Below are 20,753 nucleotides of genomic sequence, written 5' to 3'. Positions count from 1 at the left end.
GTTTAAAGATTTTGTAAGCTTTTGAGGTGAATACTGACATTTTTGTGCTTTGTAAAGAATATTACCATAAAAGATTGGATGTGAAATACCAGAATGTATAAGATGTCTGCATGTTGAGTTATATTTACGAATTATTTCCTTATACCGATGATAAAATTTAGTAAATTGTTTGACTAGTTTGTGATATCGAAAACCCTGGTGTAATAATTTTTCAGTAAAACATAAATTTTATCTCGCTAAAATCTAATACGTTGTTACATGGACGCGCGAATCGTACAAGTTGAGATATATAAACATCATAAGAAGGTGACAAGGGAACGTCACCATCTAAAAATGGATAATTAACGATTAGATTTTGTTAATTCTTTTCAAATTTTATTGCAACTGAACAGATTGAAATGAAAACGTCTTTTCAAGGATTTGTTAGTTGTTAGGAAGAGATTCATTTGCTATATACCGTCTGAAGCTTTCTAACGTTTAGTTGCAGTCTGTAGTAGTGTTTTAGTCTGTCGTATGCAATGAAAATATGAAGAGATATGAAGTAAATGTACATGAGACAATTTTAATATCAATACGGGGTAAAACCCAAATATGGAACGTTTTTATTGTTGTCCTTAGTCTTCAATTCAAGTCACCATGAGGCATTCAACGATGATCAATATTTTTATAACTTGTAGTAATTTGAAGTTGACCCCTCGCATCAATTTCAGCAGAAGTCATGGTAAAATATCTTACAAAGCTAAATTTCACCAAACCGCAGGTAAAATATCCCGTTGTGATTGGTTTAAAGCCGTCACGTGGTGACCCCCTATGAGACTGTAGGGGATTAGTTAATTCCATAGGGGGTTCATGACGCGTTAATAGTGACGTCATCTATAACTGTTGATGTGTTTCATTGTTTATTTTTCAGCATAACGCAGCATAAAAAGTCCAGCGTGCGATAAATTCGTTATACGGTTAACTACTGACCCCCTACGGACCATAGAGGGTGAATAAAAATCCGCCCTCAACCCCTATGTATTTTACTTACCCTCTATGGATCCGTAGGGGGTCAGTAGCGAACCATATAACTTATATTATCTGTCCGTCACACACTGTCAGTTAAAGTCCATCTTTATGTGCTAGAATAGGTCATAGTTCTTGAGATTTGGTCATAGATGCGTCTTGAATAACCAAGGGGTCCTTATAAAAATAAAGTAATCTTGACCTATGTTTCACAAATAAGTGACTGATTAAGTTTGCGTTAGTAGTAGAGTCCATATATGATATACAACTCGTGGAGAAATAATATTTTGTCAGTAGAAGCGTCTGTAATAGTTTGAATCGAGGGTCCTAAAAAACATGTCATCTTGACATGAAATTCATGAATGAGTTAATGAAATGAAAGGCTGCGATTAAGTGCAATTCTGAGATGAGGAATACAAATATTTTGTCAGTAGATGCAACTTGAATAGTCACGAGTCTTGAAAATGAACTTCATCAACTGCACTTAAAAGATATTCGATTTCATCAACTGCACTTAAAAGATATTCGATTTCATCAACTGCACTTAAAAGATATTCGATTTCATCGACTGCACTTAAAAGATATTCGATTTCATCAACTGCACTTAAAAGATATTCGATTTTTTAAGTTACATTTGTATATCTTATCATAGCATTATCATAAATAATTAGATTGGACCAGTTCTGGCAATTGAGGATTAAAGTAAACTCGATATACAGATTGTTTATTATACTTTGCACTTATTTTTAAACCAAAAACCTCCATATTTCCGGTCCAAAAATTTGTTGCGTGCACCAATTACCTGTCTTGTCCATTAATTTGATGTGTTTCAGCTTTTGATTCTGCCGTTTTATAAGCTACTTTCCGTTTGGATTTTTCCACAGAGTTCGGTATTTTTGTGATTTTACTTTTTTCAAACAAAGAACTAAATTCAATGGAAATTCATTAATACTGCCATAATGATACGTTTAAATGTACATAGTCCGTATGACATTTAAACATAATGACTTTAGAGAGGTTAATACCGTTCACAAATCAGGAAAAGTGAGAGTTAATCTTGAACATTGCTGGTTTCCAATAAATTCCATTTCCTTTGTACTCACATTAAGCTTCACGTTTCTACTTAACTTGCTCGATCAACTTTATCTCTTTTAGGGAATGAAAATCGTCTTCATGTTACTTCTGAGTAAAAAGAGCACAGAGTATACTATATATATAATAACACCAAGAAACGTACATTTTCAAGATTAGCTTTTTTTCGAACAAAATGTGTAATATATAGTTCAATGGACTATTTGTAAATTTTGAAGGTATTTGATATTGTCTTAAAAGACTGGTTTGGATAAGAGTTGGATAAGATTCAATCAAAACAGAAATTTGGTTATAAACATTGCTTTAAAAGGGCAATATACATATTTGTTTGTTCAATCATCAAGAAAAGTGAAATAGTGAAATATTGATTCGCTTTCAGCAAACAGTTTAGTTCTACCTCATTGAATCCGTATACATGCGACCACATAAGCTAGAGATTTGTTACGCATGTATTAGTCGTGATTAGCCATAAAAAGCAATAGAACGCCAACATTGAAAGTGAAACGAAAGTAACCATGTCGTTGATTGATTCGATCCACAAACAATATTTTGTATACAGGTGAATATAACTTATATATTAAACCTATAACATGACAACAAACAGAGCCAGAAAATAATATAATCAAAGTTTTAAAAAATTTACCTGTGACGTCACTTTTGTGGTGTTGTTACATTCGTGTGACGGACACACAATTTGTTATTCTTTTTATAGTATTTTTATGTACTGTTCTAAATTAATTGAAGTTATTCGTTGTTATTTTGTGTTTAGCATGTCGAAATGCACTATTATATTATTTATTTATGTATTTCTCTGTCCTGAGTGTTTTTGCATTTATTCATACTGTAATCCCGTCATGTAATACTGAATTTTTATTAGCAATGTATTTTATAGCGCGTGGTTTGCAAGCCACGTGACAAAAGCAATATTGTTTCTTCAAATATCTTGTACCAAGTCAGGAATGTGGCAGTTTTTATCTCATGCTTCGTTCAATGTATATTGTCATTTATTCTTCGTTGCACGTCAGTGTTCTGTTGTTTCATTGTTTACCTTTTTGTTGATGTCTATAACTCGGTTTTAGATTGTAACCCGGATTTTTTTTATCTCAATCGATTTATTACTTTTAAACAGTGGTATAGCCTTTATTGTATACCATTATCTCCTTTTATTTCGGTGTTCACTACCTGTTTTAAAGACATAATGTCCAGAGAAAACAATGTCTACGTAGTTTATGATGAAGTATAAATGAATGTGTTTATTAAAGTTAATAAGGAAAATAAAATTGAGAAATGAAACGGGGGATATGTATAAGAGACAACAACCGACCAAAAGGTAGACATTAATTTTGGTTCTTTTTTTTTATTATACAAAGAATGTTGGCCTATGGCATAAAAATACTCGCGTGTACATAAAAAAAACCAAGACCAGTCGCTGAAAAAATCGCATAAACAAGCCTCATTCCAAGTCCAAATGAAGAGCTGCACACATATGCATGATCGAGAATAATATTGTGCAAATAAATGTATTTGTATTTCAAACTTATTTTTTGAAGACTTTTTGACTTAATAACTTTTAAAACATTATCCAATTATCCATGTTTCATTATTATGGTAGTGTTGTTTTAGGGGAGAAGTTTTTTTTATCAATCAAATGTTTTGGAAAATGACACCTTTATCGAATGTATTATTTTTAAGAGTTTTCACACTACAATTATTATTTGAAACGCTGTATTTAGCAAACTGTTTGAGATTTAAAAGTTATGCAATGCATGAATTCTAATCTCATTCTGTTATAATTACAACTTATATTTCACTTTATCAAAAAAGGGAATAATACAAACAATCAATCTCCATCTGTTGGAGAATTTTCAAATCTTTGAAGTAAATTGACTTTAAACTTCTGAAATTGGAAAAAAAACTGATTTCTATTATTTGATAATTTTATTTTACATCAAAAACCCTTAATGATATCAAATTTATAATTGAAATATTTCTCTTGATAGCTATTAAATTCTATGGAATATTTTTATTGTTGAGGAAATATTTATCTGTAGCTAGATCATATTAGTTAATTAATACAGCAGAATGGATGCCTTCGTGGAAGTGAGTAGAGTACTGGTTAAAAACACTTTTCTCGCTACTTAAATAGGAAACTTGTTACTTTGATATAATCAAAACATTGTTCAAATATTTACGTTGTTCTAGGAATGGTCTGAAATGATTATTCCAGCTTATTTAATAATTCTACTACATATAAAATTGAGAATTGAAATGGGGAATGTGTCAAAGAGACAACAACCCGGCCATAGTTTTAAGAAAGTACGATTTCTGAAACATCTTACATAAATCTAAGTCCGTCTTTTCGTAAAATAGTACATTTAAGTTCTCCACACTTAATACTTTACACAAATATTCCTGATTTCCAACTTTAAGACAGGTTAAAATTAGTTTTATTAAAAGAAATAATGTCAAACGATTGTACTGAAGGTAAAACGTTGAAATAAAAAACACCAGGATTCTTGCCAAATTTTGAAGGAAATTAACCCAATCAGAATCGGATAACGTTGGTCCAGTGGTCTAAGCAGTCGAACTGTTCTATTAATAGCCTGTCAATAATCAATCATAATCAAAATGGTTGTCTTTTTATTGCGATCGGTACAGTCCCATCCTTTTCTCGTTTATCACAGATAACTAATACCATTTATCATGCATCGTTATCAATTTTGCTATGGAAGCAAATGTGAGGGTGGTGTCTGAAAAATAATTCTAACAATTCAACGGTGCTGTTATAGTTGCTTTTATTTTTGAATGCGAAGACATGTGGAAATAAACTCATTATAGAAACCAGGACTAAATTTTGTAAATACCCCAGACGCACGTTTCGTCTACAAAAATAACTCATTATTGACGCTCGCATAAAAAAAGTTAAAAAGGCCAAATAAAGAACGAAGTGGAAGAGCTTTGAGGACCAAAATTTCTAAATATTTTGCCAAATACAGATAAGGTAATCTATGTATGAGGTAGAAAAGCCTTAGTATTTCAAAAAATTAAAATTTTTGTAAACAGTTAATTTATAAATATAACCATATCATGATAAATCATTTCAGCACAAACAGTTTTGACCACTGGGCTTGTAATACCCTCGGGGAAATAAATCTTGACCAGCAGTGGCATCGACCAAGTGGTTGTAAGTAAATACCAGGACTAAATTTTGTATAACCACAGCATAAGGAATCTTCCCTCTTCGATAAAATAAATGCCTATAGAAGGTATCAGAAAATTTGGAAAAGCATAATGTCAAATAATGTATCACGATAAGTTTGCAATCATCTAGCTAGAATATGACTCCCTCATAAAGTGTTTTTATTTATGACGCATTCGGAACAAAAAGAAATCAAGATACATAGTTTAACTATTCCTTATTAATTTTTTCAAACGGTAATCGCAGACATAAGGATAGAAAGGTAACCCTTTCAATGACAGAATATAACTCTTTTTTTGACCGATGACGAGGTAAAAAGTAGAATAACAAAACATACCAAACTCCAAATAAAAACGTCCCAATCAAAAGCTGTAACAAATGAAACAAATAGAAAACATCTGTTATATTTCTGACTTAGTACAGGAATGTTTAGATCAAAATGTCCTAAAACTCAAACTAGTTTTCTGGTGATAATATAATCAAGGAAGTACAGGATATGCTTCCATTCCAGTTATGAAAATTGACTTGAGTAAAATCGACGAAGTATAAGGGTATGGTTGGATTCCTAAAAGACGGGATGTCACAATGATCGCTCAGATCAAAATTGTTAGAAAGCCAAACCAGTATAAAGTTGAAGAGCATTTAGGACTCTAAATTCTAAAAAAGTGTGCCAAATATGGCTATGGAAACTTGATCTGATGGTGTTTTTTTCAGTGTTGACAACGCTTAACCAATGTCATCTTTGTCGTACATTCTGACGTTTTACTCCTTATGTATAGCTTATACTCACTCGCTTCGATTATTAACAAGTCTAATTTTTAGATTCTGTTATTTTGTATAAATTTGTTTCTCAGTACAGTATGCATACTTACCTAAAGCAACAGAACCTGATGTACTGCTTCTCCATAAACACAAAGCGATGCGAATATATGTATATGTCATTATGAGGAATGGAATCAGGAAAAATATTACCATCAAAAATATCTGGAATATGTATTCTTGGTTGAAATCGGATGATACACAACTTGTTAGCAATACAATTGATACAGGAACTAAATCATCATGAATTGATGTCATAAACAACAGGTATGGACACGAAGACACTAGAGAAAGTATCCATATTATCAGCACAGCCAATGTTGTTCGGAACCTGGAGCCTCGGAATGACAATGGTCGGCAGATAGCTAAGTATCGTTCAACTGATATAGCAGTCAAGGTCACAACAGATACTAGCACACTGACACACTGAAAAATAACAAGAAGGTATTAGTACATATTGGCAGTTTTCCTTATCCTGCAAAGCAGATATACGTGTAGTACATCAAGTACAAGATACCAGTATTAAGTAAATAAAAAGAAAAGAGAGTATTTGATATTTCCACACAGTGAGATAAGATAAGATCACTATGTGAAAAAAAACTAAAATTCACCCTGTACAAAAGGAAATGAGTAATCGTTAAACCTTTGAATATAGAAATAAGAATATATGGTGTAATTCATAATAAGACAATTCTTCACAAGTGAAACAGAAATCAGAACCAATAGCACATCGTATGGCCTTAAACAACGAGAAAAAAACATAATGCATAGTCAGCTAAAAAGGCACCAAAATGACAAATGTAAAACAATTCAGAAAACTAACGGTCTGATTTATATATATATGGTGGTGTTTAACGACCTTGACTGGCTATACAGCCCTCGTACGGTCGGCTCGGTGCCCGAAGGCGTTTGGTGAGCTTTATCATATTTTGATGCTTTCTGATTTATATACAAAATAATGAACGAAAAACAAATATTATATCAGCAGCAGACAATTACTACTGAATAAGGACGGGCACATTAGATTTATTTAGTTTGAAGGCACCAAACCTCCCAATACATGTAACAGTAAAAACAAAACAAAAAACAAAAAAAACAAAAAAACCAGAACAACAAAAGAACAAACTAGAAAAATCAGTAGAATAGGGTTTGATTCATCAAATTAAAAACCCAGAAATACATTTTACAAAAACACAGACTGGATTTTGCAGGGTAGTTATACATACCCACCACAAAAAGACACTTAGTACAGATCTGAGAGTACTCACAGTTACTGACAGCTATTTCAAAACCAATAACAACTAATACACAATCCTCTAAGACTAAGACAATAACAATCAAAACCAAGGAGTAAAAAGGACTCACAAAACCAAAGCACGTTTCCATCAAAAGTTATAAATAATAAATAAGATGCAACACGAATTCCATTAACAACCGGTAGTGAAATCAGGTGCTCCGGAAGGGTGAGCATTTCCTGCATCGTATACGGCACCCGTCGTGTTATTTCTTTGTACAGTTCGGTAATGATGGAAGGTTATTATAACTGAGGAAGAATATCAGATATGATTTCTGACACACTTTTGTCATAATGGCCAATCAGGTCACGATGGCGACCGTAAAATTTCTAAAGCGATGGCCTTAATTTGATTGATTCATAGCCCTGTCTAAGTTACTTTTGAGAAAGCAATATACCTTGTTCAACAAAATCAACGTAAATTGAGCTAGCTTTAGAGTAACGTATCAATTGAGACACATATACTCCATATGCTGGTGCCGCTGGGATGTTGCTACACAGAAATGGAAAGTTGACTATAGGAAAATTAAAATCATCGCGTTTGTAATATATCTCTAAAATCGTCATTATGTAGTTATGCACATTTGAAGCGGCGGAAACAGACTTTAATTTCAGAAAGTTATTTTTCCAAATACAGCTAAGTAAACTTTTCCTGAATTGAGCAGACTGAAAATCCTCATTTAGAAAATATAACTTCAAAAAGATTAATGAAATTTACTAATTTGTAATGTTTCTTATACCTCCGTTTAAAAAAGAACTTCAATAATAAAATCTGCACAAAAGTTTAATCTGTCATCAATCATTATTTTAAGGCTTCGGTAATTAATATCACGAAAAGAATTATAAAATCCATAGAATATTATATAACAATAAAATAAGGATGTCAGGCTTTTAAAAACAACTTAGATCGGGTTTTAATACAAAGTAAAAAAAAACCATACTGAACACCGAGGAAAATTCAATCGGAAAGTCCTTAATCATAAGGCAAAATCAAATGACAAAACATTTCAAACGAATGGACACCAACTTCCATATTCCTGAATTGGTAAAATAGTCAAAATATTGGTACAGCAGTCATCACTGTGTCACAATCTAAAAACAAACACATATTCAACAAAAAAGCACAACAAGCATCTATCAAATTAAAAACCCATATTCATTGCCTCACGTGTTTGACGTCAGAAAAAGCACATCAAGCATCTATCAAATTAAAAACCCATATTCATTGCCTCACGTGTTTGACGTCAGAAAAAGCACAACAAGCATCTATCAAATTAAAAACCCATATTCATTGCCTCACGTGTTTGACGTCAGAAAAAGCACAACAAGCATCTATCAAATTAAAAACCCATATTCATTGCCTCACGTGTTTGACGTCAGAAAAAGCACAACAAGCATCCATCAAATTAAAAACAAACCATATCCATTGCCTCACGTGTTTGACGTCAGAAAAAGCACAACAAGCATCCATCAAATTAAAAACAAACCATATCCATTGCCTCACGTGTTTGACGTCAGAAAAAGCACAACAAGCATCCATCAAATTAAAAACAAACCATATCCATTGCCTCACGTGTTTGACGTCAGAAAAAGTATATTTCACACAGGAAGAAATATAAAATAATTTTGTCGTTTAAAGTATTTTCCAAAACATTATAATTTCACATGGGTAATGGTGGTATACTGGGTTAAAAAAAATCAAAAGTTACGTGTAAAATTGTTATCCTGGCAATTTTGATAACTATTTACACCACTGGGTCGATGCCACTGCTGGTGGACGTTTCGTCCCCGAGGGTATCATCAGCCCAGTAGTCAGCACTTCGGTGTTGACATGAATATCAATTATATGGTCATTTTTATAAATTTTCTGTTTACAAAACTTTGAATTTTTCGAAAAACTAAGGATTTTCTTACCCGAGGAGTAGATTACCTTAGCTGTAGTTGGCACAACTTTTTGGAATTTTGGGTCCTCAATGTTTTTCAACTTTGTATTTATTTGGCTTTTTGAACTATTTTGATCCGAGCGTCACTGATGAGTCTTATGTAGACGAAACGCGCGTCTGGCGTATAAAATTGTAATCCTGGTACTTTTGATAACTAATTATGTTAGACGTAAAATTATAGAATTCCAGATACCCTACTAGGGAAGTTAGAACACAATCAACCAGGCGTTGGTTCATTTCACTCAGTTATTTTTTTTAAATCAATTGAGACCAGAAATCTTATTTGGTTTGCTATAACTGTTATCGACATTGTGACCACATACCTATTGACATAATAGAAAACTTAGTTCATGAAATCATGTCATTTTTTATAGTTTAACTGGCAATCCTGGTTAAAAACATTACTGATATATGCTAACATTTCTCTGTAAACTAATGTAAACTGCAATTCAATTGAAAATGGGTCAAGGATATATTCCGACAGTCGGTAATTTTATAAATTTTATTTAGAAATAAATATGGTCAGAGGACCTTATGAAAAATAGCAAGCGTAGATTTAACAAATCTGGTACGAATGAAATTATACATTTGGTTAATTGAACGAATCGTACCTGAATTGACAAGATATTTAGAAATAATCATAGTGATTATTTGAATGTCATAAGTTTCTACAAGGACTTCTGAACTAAATCTTTGAAATGAAAATGTCTTTAAGTAATGTGTGGTAACGAAATCTCCGATTTGCTGATAAAGAAAAAAAAAACCACGTTTTTCAGCAGGAATTTGTCAGTTGTATAAATACTTTCTAATTGAGTGATTTGATAAACTGTTTAAAACGAAACTTATAGCGATTTTATTGACATTAAAACTTACATTTTATCACCATCAACTGTATAAAAGTATGAAAGTTTATAGGATAACATCTTTTATGTGGTGTAATTACAAAAACTTTCTACTTTTATTGCTTTCAATAGAATGGATATCGATGCAGTTTAGTTTACAAATGGACCAATGTAGTAGAGCTGGTCAGATAACACATTAAATATCATTCTTTGTGAAGGGTTAAAGATTATTTCGAGGATTAAACCACAATCGTTCAATTTATGTAGTGTATGGATAAAATAATAACTTATACGACAATTTGACTAAAACTAAATCTCCAATTTAGGGACATAAACTAGCAGTCTGCATCAGTTTAACTTTTGATATGCAAATGATTTAACTTCTGTTGTACAAATGATTTATGTAATTCATATGAATAAAATCATTTCTGTTGGTGTCAATATTCAACTAATTTATTAAGCAATTTTTTTTTAAAGGTCAAGGTACGGTCTTCAACACGTAGATTTGACTCACACCGAACAGCAAGCTATAAAAGGCTACCAACATTACTAGTGTTAAACCATTCAAACGATAAAAACAACGGTCTGTTCTATATAAAAACGAGAAACTAGAAACACTTATGAACCACATCATCAAACGACTACTGACTTATGACAGGTGCAAATAATTGCAAAAGGTTTAAACGTTTAAAAAGGCACCAACCTTAACCCTTACCTGAAACAATAAGGTAACAGCACAACATAGAAAGACATACTGTAAAATATCAATTGTAACAGCTCAACTCAATCAAAAGACATATGACCCGAGAACACAGTGAGTGTGTAGTGCATTTCTTTTAGACAATAAATTCAAATTAAAAAATCACACCTGCTTTTTCTCAAAAAGATTTTTACAGTGTAGTGTTCTACCAGTGAGACAAATAATATCAAAATTATAGAAACTTCTACCAGCTCTGACTCAAAATATTGACAATTCTGTGTTCAGGGGGTGTAAAATTCAGTTTGACAGCTTCAGACGTGATAAAATTTGACCTTTTAGAACTGGACCAATTCACTACTGAACATAAAGATTCAGCACCCAAATTTCTTTGACATGTTATTACATCCCGCTACTTAATATTTCATGCATTTAGTATCAAGAAATAAATTGGGAAAAATATCAAATAAAACATGCAAGTTATACACTGTTTACACTAGGGACTATATTCGTAGACAACGAAAACCAAACGACGATAACTGTGTCCTTGGTCCATATTACACTGAACTAATAAATATGATCTATGATACAATACAAGTACAAAATCATTAAAAGGAGTGAATATATAAAGGCAACAGTAGTATTCGGCTGTGATATATTCAATTTCAAGAAAACAAAATAACTATTATATACACAATAAAAATATTTTTATTGTAAGGTATACAGTTTTAACGGAATATGTTTTACAAAATAAATATTTTTGTTGTTCATAGTATGAAGACGTGAACATTCACACTAATGCCAAAACCTCATCAAAGCTGATATTTCGACAGATATACCCCCTGCATAAGTAAACATTCAATAACGAAAAGGCAGTGCGTATAGTATCAACAGGTCAAATTAACAAGAAATAACGATTTGAGAGTTCTCGCAGTTACTAACAAAATTTCACATTTTTCTTAAAGGAAAATTGAATTTTGAACGAAAACATATATTTTTACGAGACCTCAATCGATTTATGAATTTCGAACATCGGTATACTACTATTGATTGCCTTTATTTAAGAAACAAGGGGTCAATGTGATTGTTTTGGTTTGATATTTTACCTAAGAGATGAAAAATTTATCATCACTAGAAAGCCCTCTCAGTTTTGACGTTTTAAAACGTCGCTGCATTTTATAAATTCAACACTGTCGTACGCGATACAAAACTTTTAGTTTGCGATAATACGAATCAATGCTATTGGATTTTTAAAGTAAATAGTATATATTCGCCCTAACGCTTATTTCTCGTCGTTAATTTCACGTCTCTTCATACGCACCTCTGTGTTATTTTCAATTTCACCTAGTCTATTTGATGTCATCAGTATATTTTGGGATAAAAAAATAATCACAGAAAAAGCAAGACTTTAAACCAAATAATGTACGGATTCTCGAAAATATTTGTGGCGTACGACTCTAGAAACGTTTCAATTACTAAAGGACGACATCAAAAGATCGATGCAGGATAAAAAACTTAAATCAAATAGTTGGGGGGGGGGGGATGAATTTCTGAAAGTTTTGTATATCTAAAATCGATTTTTACATATATCCCTATTGGTTAATCAATTTTTCAAAAATTAAGTTAAGAGGGGGGTGGGTGGGGTCAGTGAAAAAACTATGTGAATTAAGTTCTTTATCCTACATTGCACTTTTGATGTCGTCCCTAAAAAAAGTCGATTATTGTTTTTTTTAATTAAAATAATAACCACATCTTCCTATATATATCTTTAGGCAAATATTGGGTATCAACTAAATACAACAGAAACATTTTGTACCAAGTCAGGAATATGTCAGTTGTTGTCCATTCGTTTGATAGGTTTTCTCATTTGATTTTGCCATTTGATTAGGGACTTTCCGATTGAATTTTCCTCGGAGTTCAGTGTTTTAGTGATTTAACATTTTGATACATTACCAAATTAAAATGTTATATATTACTATTTCCAAATAATTTAATTTGGATGTAACGCATCTTCTGATTGCTTGACGTAATTTTTTATCAGCCCATAGACATAATTTAGTCATGTGACCGTGACGTCATCAACAGTTTTTCATGGTTTCTATTTAGAATTAAATTATAAGAAATGACTGTAAATTTTTTTCGGTCTATTCGAAATAACATAAAAAATGTGGTTCACACTGTTAAATAACCCGCTACGCGCGTTATTTAGTGTGCACCAATTTTGTTATGTTATTTCGAATAGAAAGAAAAAATATAAGAGGTTTTCCTTAAATATAAAATAAAGAATGTACAAGTTTAGGTCCCTGATCGCAGTTTATTTTTAATGCATCAATGATTGTGAAAAGTTAACACCTTTTCCAAGAATTTGCTGTAAAACGAATAATGATGACTTATGTGACAAAACATGAAGATTAATGACAAAAAAGGACACGATCGCTTTTACAAAATGAAAATTTAAATAATTCTATGGGGTAATTGTTCTCTTTTATTACTTTAATACAAAATGAAAATTTTTACTGTTTATTGATTGATTAAACTTAGAATTTCGGAAATACCCTTTTATACTATACAGTTACCTGTTTAGCATATATTGTAAACACTTCTACGAAAATCTGAGTTTCAAATAGTTTTCAATTCGACCCTACATTGGACCGAGTTAATCATATAAAAAATTATAACTTATAAAAACATAGATCTTCAAGCTATATGAAGTATACCATGAACTGACATTGTTTTGTTGCATCACACTAAAGGTCGTTATAACAATTAACAATCTACAAGGTATATGTAGTTTCAAAACTTTCCTGATTTATCTGTTTTGAGTGTACGAAAGATATAATATAACGTTAGGTTAACTAACGATTTCCCTTCATATTCATTGTTTTTAATTATTACTTAGAATATAACTACTTCTGTTTAGAGCCATGATAAAGTGAGTATAATCTTGTTAGAAATACTGCATCATCTTTTTACAGCCTAAAAGTACCTATGTACAGTTATGATATCGTAAACAATAAGACTAAAAGACATAAACAGGATAGATTCTGCCCTTTAACATTTCGAAATATTGATAATACTTCGCTAATATTGTCTGGTTATACGTGTTCATTCTGATCACAAGTTATTGAAAAACAACAAGTTTTCAATAAATATATGTGTCTCCTTTTCATTTTTATTTATCTTTAATAATGTTCTTATGATCTGCTGGTTTTATTTTCGTTGTATATGATGTAGTAATAATGAGATGACGTAAGGTACTTGTGAAGAAACGAGCACACTTAAATCTATTAGACCGTATGTCTGGTATAAAATATGGCGGCCAAATTGAACAGTTGCTGTCAATATATCATTATTTTTCTCAGACTTCGTCTATTTATTTTCTTTCACTTTTGAATATTGTTAGACCAAATGACAGACTGTAGTTGTTGACTTTTCTCGGCTTTTCAGAAATCAACTTGTAATACCAATGGTAGGAATGTACTTTGAGTGGCGTGTAATGAACCTAAAAGTATTTTCTAGTTAATTGTTTCTAGTATAAGTAGAGGTATACAACAATCAGCACTAAGGATTTGTCAACATTTTATTGTATTAAAGCTGTATTCTGCATTAGCTGATTGATTGACACTTAAGTTAAAGCAGAGATCTTCCTCGTATCGACCTTACAATCTCAGAACAAAATACTCTCATTGTTGTCTTTGAATCTGGAGGATTTGTTTTTAAACTTGATGAAAAGAATTTTTAAAATCTTCAAATTTCGAAAACATCCAGTATATGACAAGGAGGTTTAACAATTTTTAAACTTTGATATTACGTTTAAAATAGTTAAATTATTCCGTAGTTTATTCTAGCAGTAATGAAAAATTTGATATGCCTGGTTTAGATCTAACTTGGTTAAATCACCTATTGTAAAAAAAAGTGTGCATAAAAATGGTAGTGGCTTCAGTTCATTTTTCTAATTCTTTTATTGTCATAACTGAACCTTAAAAACAAGTGCCTTGGTTCCGATCCAAACTTCAAACTGAACCAAGCAGCATTATTGGGGACAGAGAAATTGGTTGATTAAACCTGGTTTAATAGCTAGCTTAACCTCTCGCTTGTACCTCATGAAAGTGATCAGAGGGCAATATAGACATTACTTTTCTAGTAAATCCATGAAAGTTATCAAACAGAACAAAAGATGATGTTGGTATCCAGACAGCATCTTCTCTACTTTCAGTTCAGTACAAAACTATAATAACATTTGATTTATACAGGCCGGCGAGAAGGAGACATGAATCTCTAAATACACACAATATATTTCAACATTTATAAATGCCTGTACCATGTCAGGAATATAACAGTTATTGTCTATTCGTTTGATGTGTTTTGTCATTTGATTAGGGACTTTCCGTTTTGAATTTTCCTCGGAGTTCAGTTTTTTTGTGATTTAACTTTTTTATGAAGTATTTGTAGTTTTCAAGGATATAATATTATCAAAACGTTTAGCATGCTGAGACAGACAATAATGGATGACATTAACAAGCAGTGCAAGTAACAAGACAATGTTGTTAAATAATTATCATTGTGGTTAGAATCAGATGCGTTCAAATTCCCTTTTGAATCAATATTTCAAATGACATTTAATGTAGTAATACCTTAATTGTTGAATTGATTTGGTTATCTCTACATGACCTGGAAGTCTTACTTCTTAATGAAGATAATTCAAAGTTTTCATCATTGCAAGCTGAAGGCAATGTGCAATTGAATTTTATCAAACATTCTTTTGACAAGAATCTTGAAACCTAATAGCAAAACTTTGCAATTAAGACTTTTCAAAATTTACAATGGCTTCGAAGACATCAAATCACAAGTTTAATCAACTTCTGTCTGAATTCAAAGATAAACGTACTTCAGAAAAACCACTAGATATCTATAAACGTATTCTACTGAACGCTGTTACCAAGCTAGCCTGCACTTTAAAAGTGTAAGACGAAAATTAAATAAAGCAAATAGAGTGAAATATACCTGAAATAAACGTATAATACTTCGATTACCAACTGAATGTGTGGTCATTGTTTTCGCCAGAGAAAAATTATGTGGCCATCATGACTGGTCATTACCTTGATTATGAATAAAACATGACAGTAAAACATTCAAACATAATCAAATGTGATTTTTATATGCTATCTGAATCTATATTATCGTTTATTTGATTGGCTTCATCTAACAAATACAGTAATTCATTCGATGCGATGATCAATTGGCTTCACCTAACTAACACAGTAATTCATTCAATGGGACAATTAGTTGGCTTCACATAACAAACACAGTCATTTCATTCTGTGTAAGTGTTTGAATGTTACAAAATTTATAATTAAACTCAAATGTTGTTATTTTTTTCAAAATTCAAAGGAAAATAACAAATTAAGCAATATCAATTTCTTCCTAATAAGAATTTGAATATTTTCTGTAGAAAATCATGCATTAATGAAACATTTCATATACATAATGTTATTACATCAGAAAACATACATGTTTGTAAGTAATTGTGTGTATTTACTAAATGTGTTATAGGATAAAAATATGGCATACATTGGTATACCGGACATTTGTTTTTTTTAAAAAAACCCGATTTGGTTCAGAAGCTTTCTGAAAAAACTTGCGTTTCTTAAAAATATGTCGAAGAAAAATTTTCTACTGTTATGGATTATAAGCATGTTAGTGAATAGGCACATACTACTCAGTTAATGGATACTCATAGTATTGTTATAACTAGAAAATCAAATAGGGTAAGGTCAAATGAACAAAATCTAATTTCATTGTGAAACATATCTATTTCAAGGAAGTTTTTTTTTCCTTTGTTGTTGCGTCATGGGAAAATAATACATATATAACTTTAACGAATAGATAAGTCGACAGTGGTTACATATAAAAGTATGTTAAGCTATGTAACCTGTACCCGTATGGTGACTTTTCATTTATCATATATTTGCCAGGTCTAATTGGCAATATTAGAAGATCTCCCCTTTTATATACAAAACCAAAATTTAAGTGTAGGTGACCCGGAAGGAAGAGAGTGTCTTTTGCAAATTCTTATAAAATTTGTTTAAATTCAAAATCTTTGAATTCAACCCGTTTTCTAATACACTGGAGAAACCTGCTTCACTGATAACGAACTACTTCTAACATCGTGCCAGCAACCAATGATTGTTTATTTAATATGACAACCATTAACGTGGAACCCTTGAAAGAAAACATGACAGTACTTAACAAGTCTTTAAAGTTCAAATTAAAAATGTGCCAAAATGCGTATTATATACATGTGGTAAAATAGATAAATAACTTTTGAAGAGTTGTAAACTTTTTATGCATTTCCAAATATACTTGTAACAGTAGAATCAATTCCGAATTTAATAAAATATACGTATTACAGTCAAACCAATTCAGCTTCCAAAATGTATGTGTAGCAGTAGAACCGATATAATTTTCCCCTCTGTATATTTAAGCAAAACGAAAATATTCTAAATATATTCTTACAATATTTAATATCATAAAAGAATTGTGTAACAGTTGAACCAATTCGGCGTAATTAAATATGCGTGTAAACAGTTGAAGCAATTTAAACTTTTCATAATATACGAATTACTGTCGAACTTATTCAGCCAGCAAAATATCATGGTCATAAAAATAAAAAAATCAGCAAGGTAACATAATTACATGGGTCATTTGTAAGAAAAGACTCGCTTTAGATTAAATTCGAATGTGTTTTGTAAACCTATTACTAGTATATTTCTTTATACCCTATACAAGGATTTGTATTATATGCAAACATTTGTTCCTCTTAACGATCGTTTCTATTCCTTTGATAAGATTTGGACATGTTATCATTGTTGTAAAAATATAGTCCATTACTAAAGAAATATATACAAATGTATAGATACAAATCATTTCTATAATAAAGACAGGTTGTGAAAAGAAATTTATTTACTCTTTTGTGTTGACATCCGTCTTAAAAAAAACTGTAGAATTAAATATATACGTTAAGAACTAAAAGTAGATATTTTTTAATTAAAATGTTAGTAGCAAAGTAAATTTTGTTTAGTTATAGATAAAGGCAACAGTAGTATACCGCTGTTCAAAACTCATAAATCCATGGACAAAAAACAAAATCGGGGTAACAAACTAAAACCGAGGGAAACGCATTAAATATAAGAGGAGAACAACGACATAACACCGAAACGTAACACACACAGAAACGGACCAAGCATCAGACAAAACACCACGAGAATAACAAATATAACATGAAAACCAAATACATGAATTTGGGATAGACAAGTACCGTGCCACGTCTTATCTCAATTTCTCAAAAAAAAAGAGAAAACACAAACGACTCAACGTTAAAATGCAACACACACAGAAACGAACAATAATATAACAATGGCCATCTTCCTGACTTGGTACAGGACACTTTTAAAGGGCAATAAAAGTGGTGGGTTGAACCTGGTTTTGTGGCATGCCAAACCTCGCACTTTAATGGCAAAGTTATATATAACATTGAAATTGACAACATAATATTACAGGACTACAATACAAATTAATAGAACATATTAGACAAAGAAAAACATGATTAATAGATAACAAAAAGCATCAGGTTTAAAATTCAATACGCCAAAAACGCACAAGACTTACAAGTGACGCCCAGATATATAAGATCGAAAGTGAAAAAAGTACAAAGTTGTACAACACTGAAGATCAAAAGTTGAAAAGGTTTCGCCAAATACGGCATTGTTTTTATGCCCGGGATAAGAACATTCTTATTATATAGAACAATTCATGCTATTGCAAATAGTAAATTTTATCAAATGAATATGAAAGAGATATACATAAAGAAACTGAAGTATTAACTAATTACAGAAAACTAAACCCGAATACATAACGCCCAGATATAAAAGATCGAAAGTGAAAAAGGTACAAAGTTGTACAGCACTGAAGATAAAAAGTTGAAAAGGTTTTGCCAAATACGGCATTGTTTTTATGCCCGGGATAAGAACATCCTTATTATATAGAACAATTCATGCTATTGCAAACAGTAAATTTTAACAAATGAATATGAAAGAGATATACATAATGAAACTGAAGTATTAACTAATTACAGAAAACTAAACCCGAATACATAATGCTATTAAAGTTTAACACAGAATAGACACACCCGAATCGGTCCAGGCGTCAACGTAATTAAAAAAATGTGACGTCACATACGATGGCGAAAAGGCACAAACGTTATGCCACATTTGAATTTATGAAATTTAGAAACAGCATGACGTCACATATGAAAAACTATCAAAGTGAGATAGAATTAGGATTGATTTAAGATTATATTAGAACTAAATACTGATAATTCATTTAAACAAAATGCATATTGCAATACTTATTAATAACAATTAACTGTAATATATATATATGTCCAGTTTGTTATGAATCCAACTTCAAACGTAAATAATCGTACAAAATTTAATATAATTAATAAAGGCGGTGATTAATTTTTCTATCCGTAACACCTAAATATAATAAAAAGACAAAATCCGATGAGAATTACAAATATAACATTAAACATGTAAACTAAATACATGAATTTGGGATCAACAAGTACAGAAACACGTCTTATAGTAATGCGAATTCACATTCAGCAAAACAGTCACAATCGGGAATAAGTCACGTTTGGTAATTAAAAGATTATAGGTGTTTCCTTAATGCGAATTCACATTCAGCAAAACAGTCACAATCGGGAATAAGTCACGTTTGGTAATTAAAAGATTATAGGTGTTTCCTTAATGCTATGTCCCTCTTTTTTCTTGCACAGAAAGAGATTAGTCGTTTTAACACAACAACTACTTACCGGTTAATATGTAAGAGAGAGAGAGAGAGAGAGAGAGAGAGAGAGAGAGAGAGAGAGAGAGAGAGAGAGAGAGAGAGAGAGAGAGAGAGAGAGAGAGAGATGATAAGTCTTACCTGTAAATATGTAATGATCTTGCACATCGTCTCTCCAAGGAACCATGTCTGGGCAATATCATGTATAACGGTTGGTGGCAAGCATACAAGTAGTACCAAGAAATCGGCTATGGACAAATTAACCAAGAAAAAGTTTGTCGTATTCCGTAGATGAACATTACTCCATACAGCGTAAAATACTAAAATGTTACCAATTAAACCAAATATAAAAACTATACTAAATAAGGCAATATAAATCCATTCATAAAAATTCGGAAAAATATATTTCATAAGAATTGTGTATGCCTGGTCAGTTTTATTATGTCTGTCCAAACATAGAAGATCAAAGTGATGACACTCCGTGGTATCATTCGTGCCGTTCATACTGAATTATGTTACGTATTGATTAACTTCCTTCTTTAAATACCCCCACACTAATCATGATATATATCAATCAACCAAACATATTTCAAGCTTCATAGGAATTTAATTAACAAATTACATCTGTTTCGAATAATTATAAAAACTGCATGTTCATCAACTGAGTAAATAAGATGTTTTTGTAAATTATAGAAATGTTATAACCGAGTATCTTCCCAGAATCCTACGATAATTGATACTTCACTTTAAGAAAAATTCAAACTGTCACGCATATTGACTTATTAATACAAACTGAAAGAGTCGAGATTATGTAAATCGAGGATGCCTCTGACATTAGATATGAAATATACTCAATTAATACTCTGTAAAATAAATTAATTTAGAAACACAAACCCGTTTAATTGCTATAAAAGCTTGAATACTAACCCAATATGATGGAATGTAGTTTCAAATTTAAAATCAAACGAGCCCAGCATTACATAATGAGATTAATATTACAAAAAATCTTAAACAT

At 31.3% G+C, this 20,753-nt stretch overlaps 1 protein-coding gene across 1 annotated transcript in view; it reads right to left on the bottom strand.

Moving 5' to 3' along the window:
- Positions 1–20,532, bottom strand: part of LOC139504869 (orexin receptor type 2-like) — a 48,380-nt gene extending 27,848 nt beyond the window's left edge. Inside the window, exons 1-2 of the mRNA XM_071294776.1 lie at positions 19,880–20,532; positions 6,169–6,541 (exon numbers count right to left, since the gene is read on the bottom strand). Of these exons, the coding sequence (XP_071150877.1) occupies positions 6,169–6,541; positions 19,880–20,242 (736 nt within the window). The 5' untranslated portion in view covers positions 20,243–20,532. The remainder of the gene's footprint in view (positions 1–6,168; positions 6,542–19,879) is intronic.
- Positions 20,533–20,753: the final 221 nt, after the last annotated feature.

The sequence above is a fragment of the Mytilus edulis genome, chromosome 1 (assembly GCF_963676685.1).
Source record: "Mytilus edulis chromosome 1, xbMytEdul2.2, whole genome shotgun sequence".
NCBI lineage: Eukaryota > Metazoa > Mollusca > Bivalvia > Mytilida > Mytilidae > Mytilus > Mytilus edulis.
The sequence above is the reverse complement of the archived record's forward strand: the minus strand, read 5'-3'. Positions and strand labels throughout refer to the sequence as shown.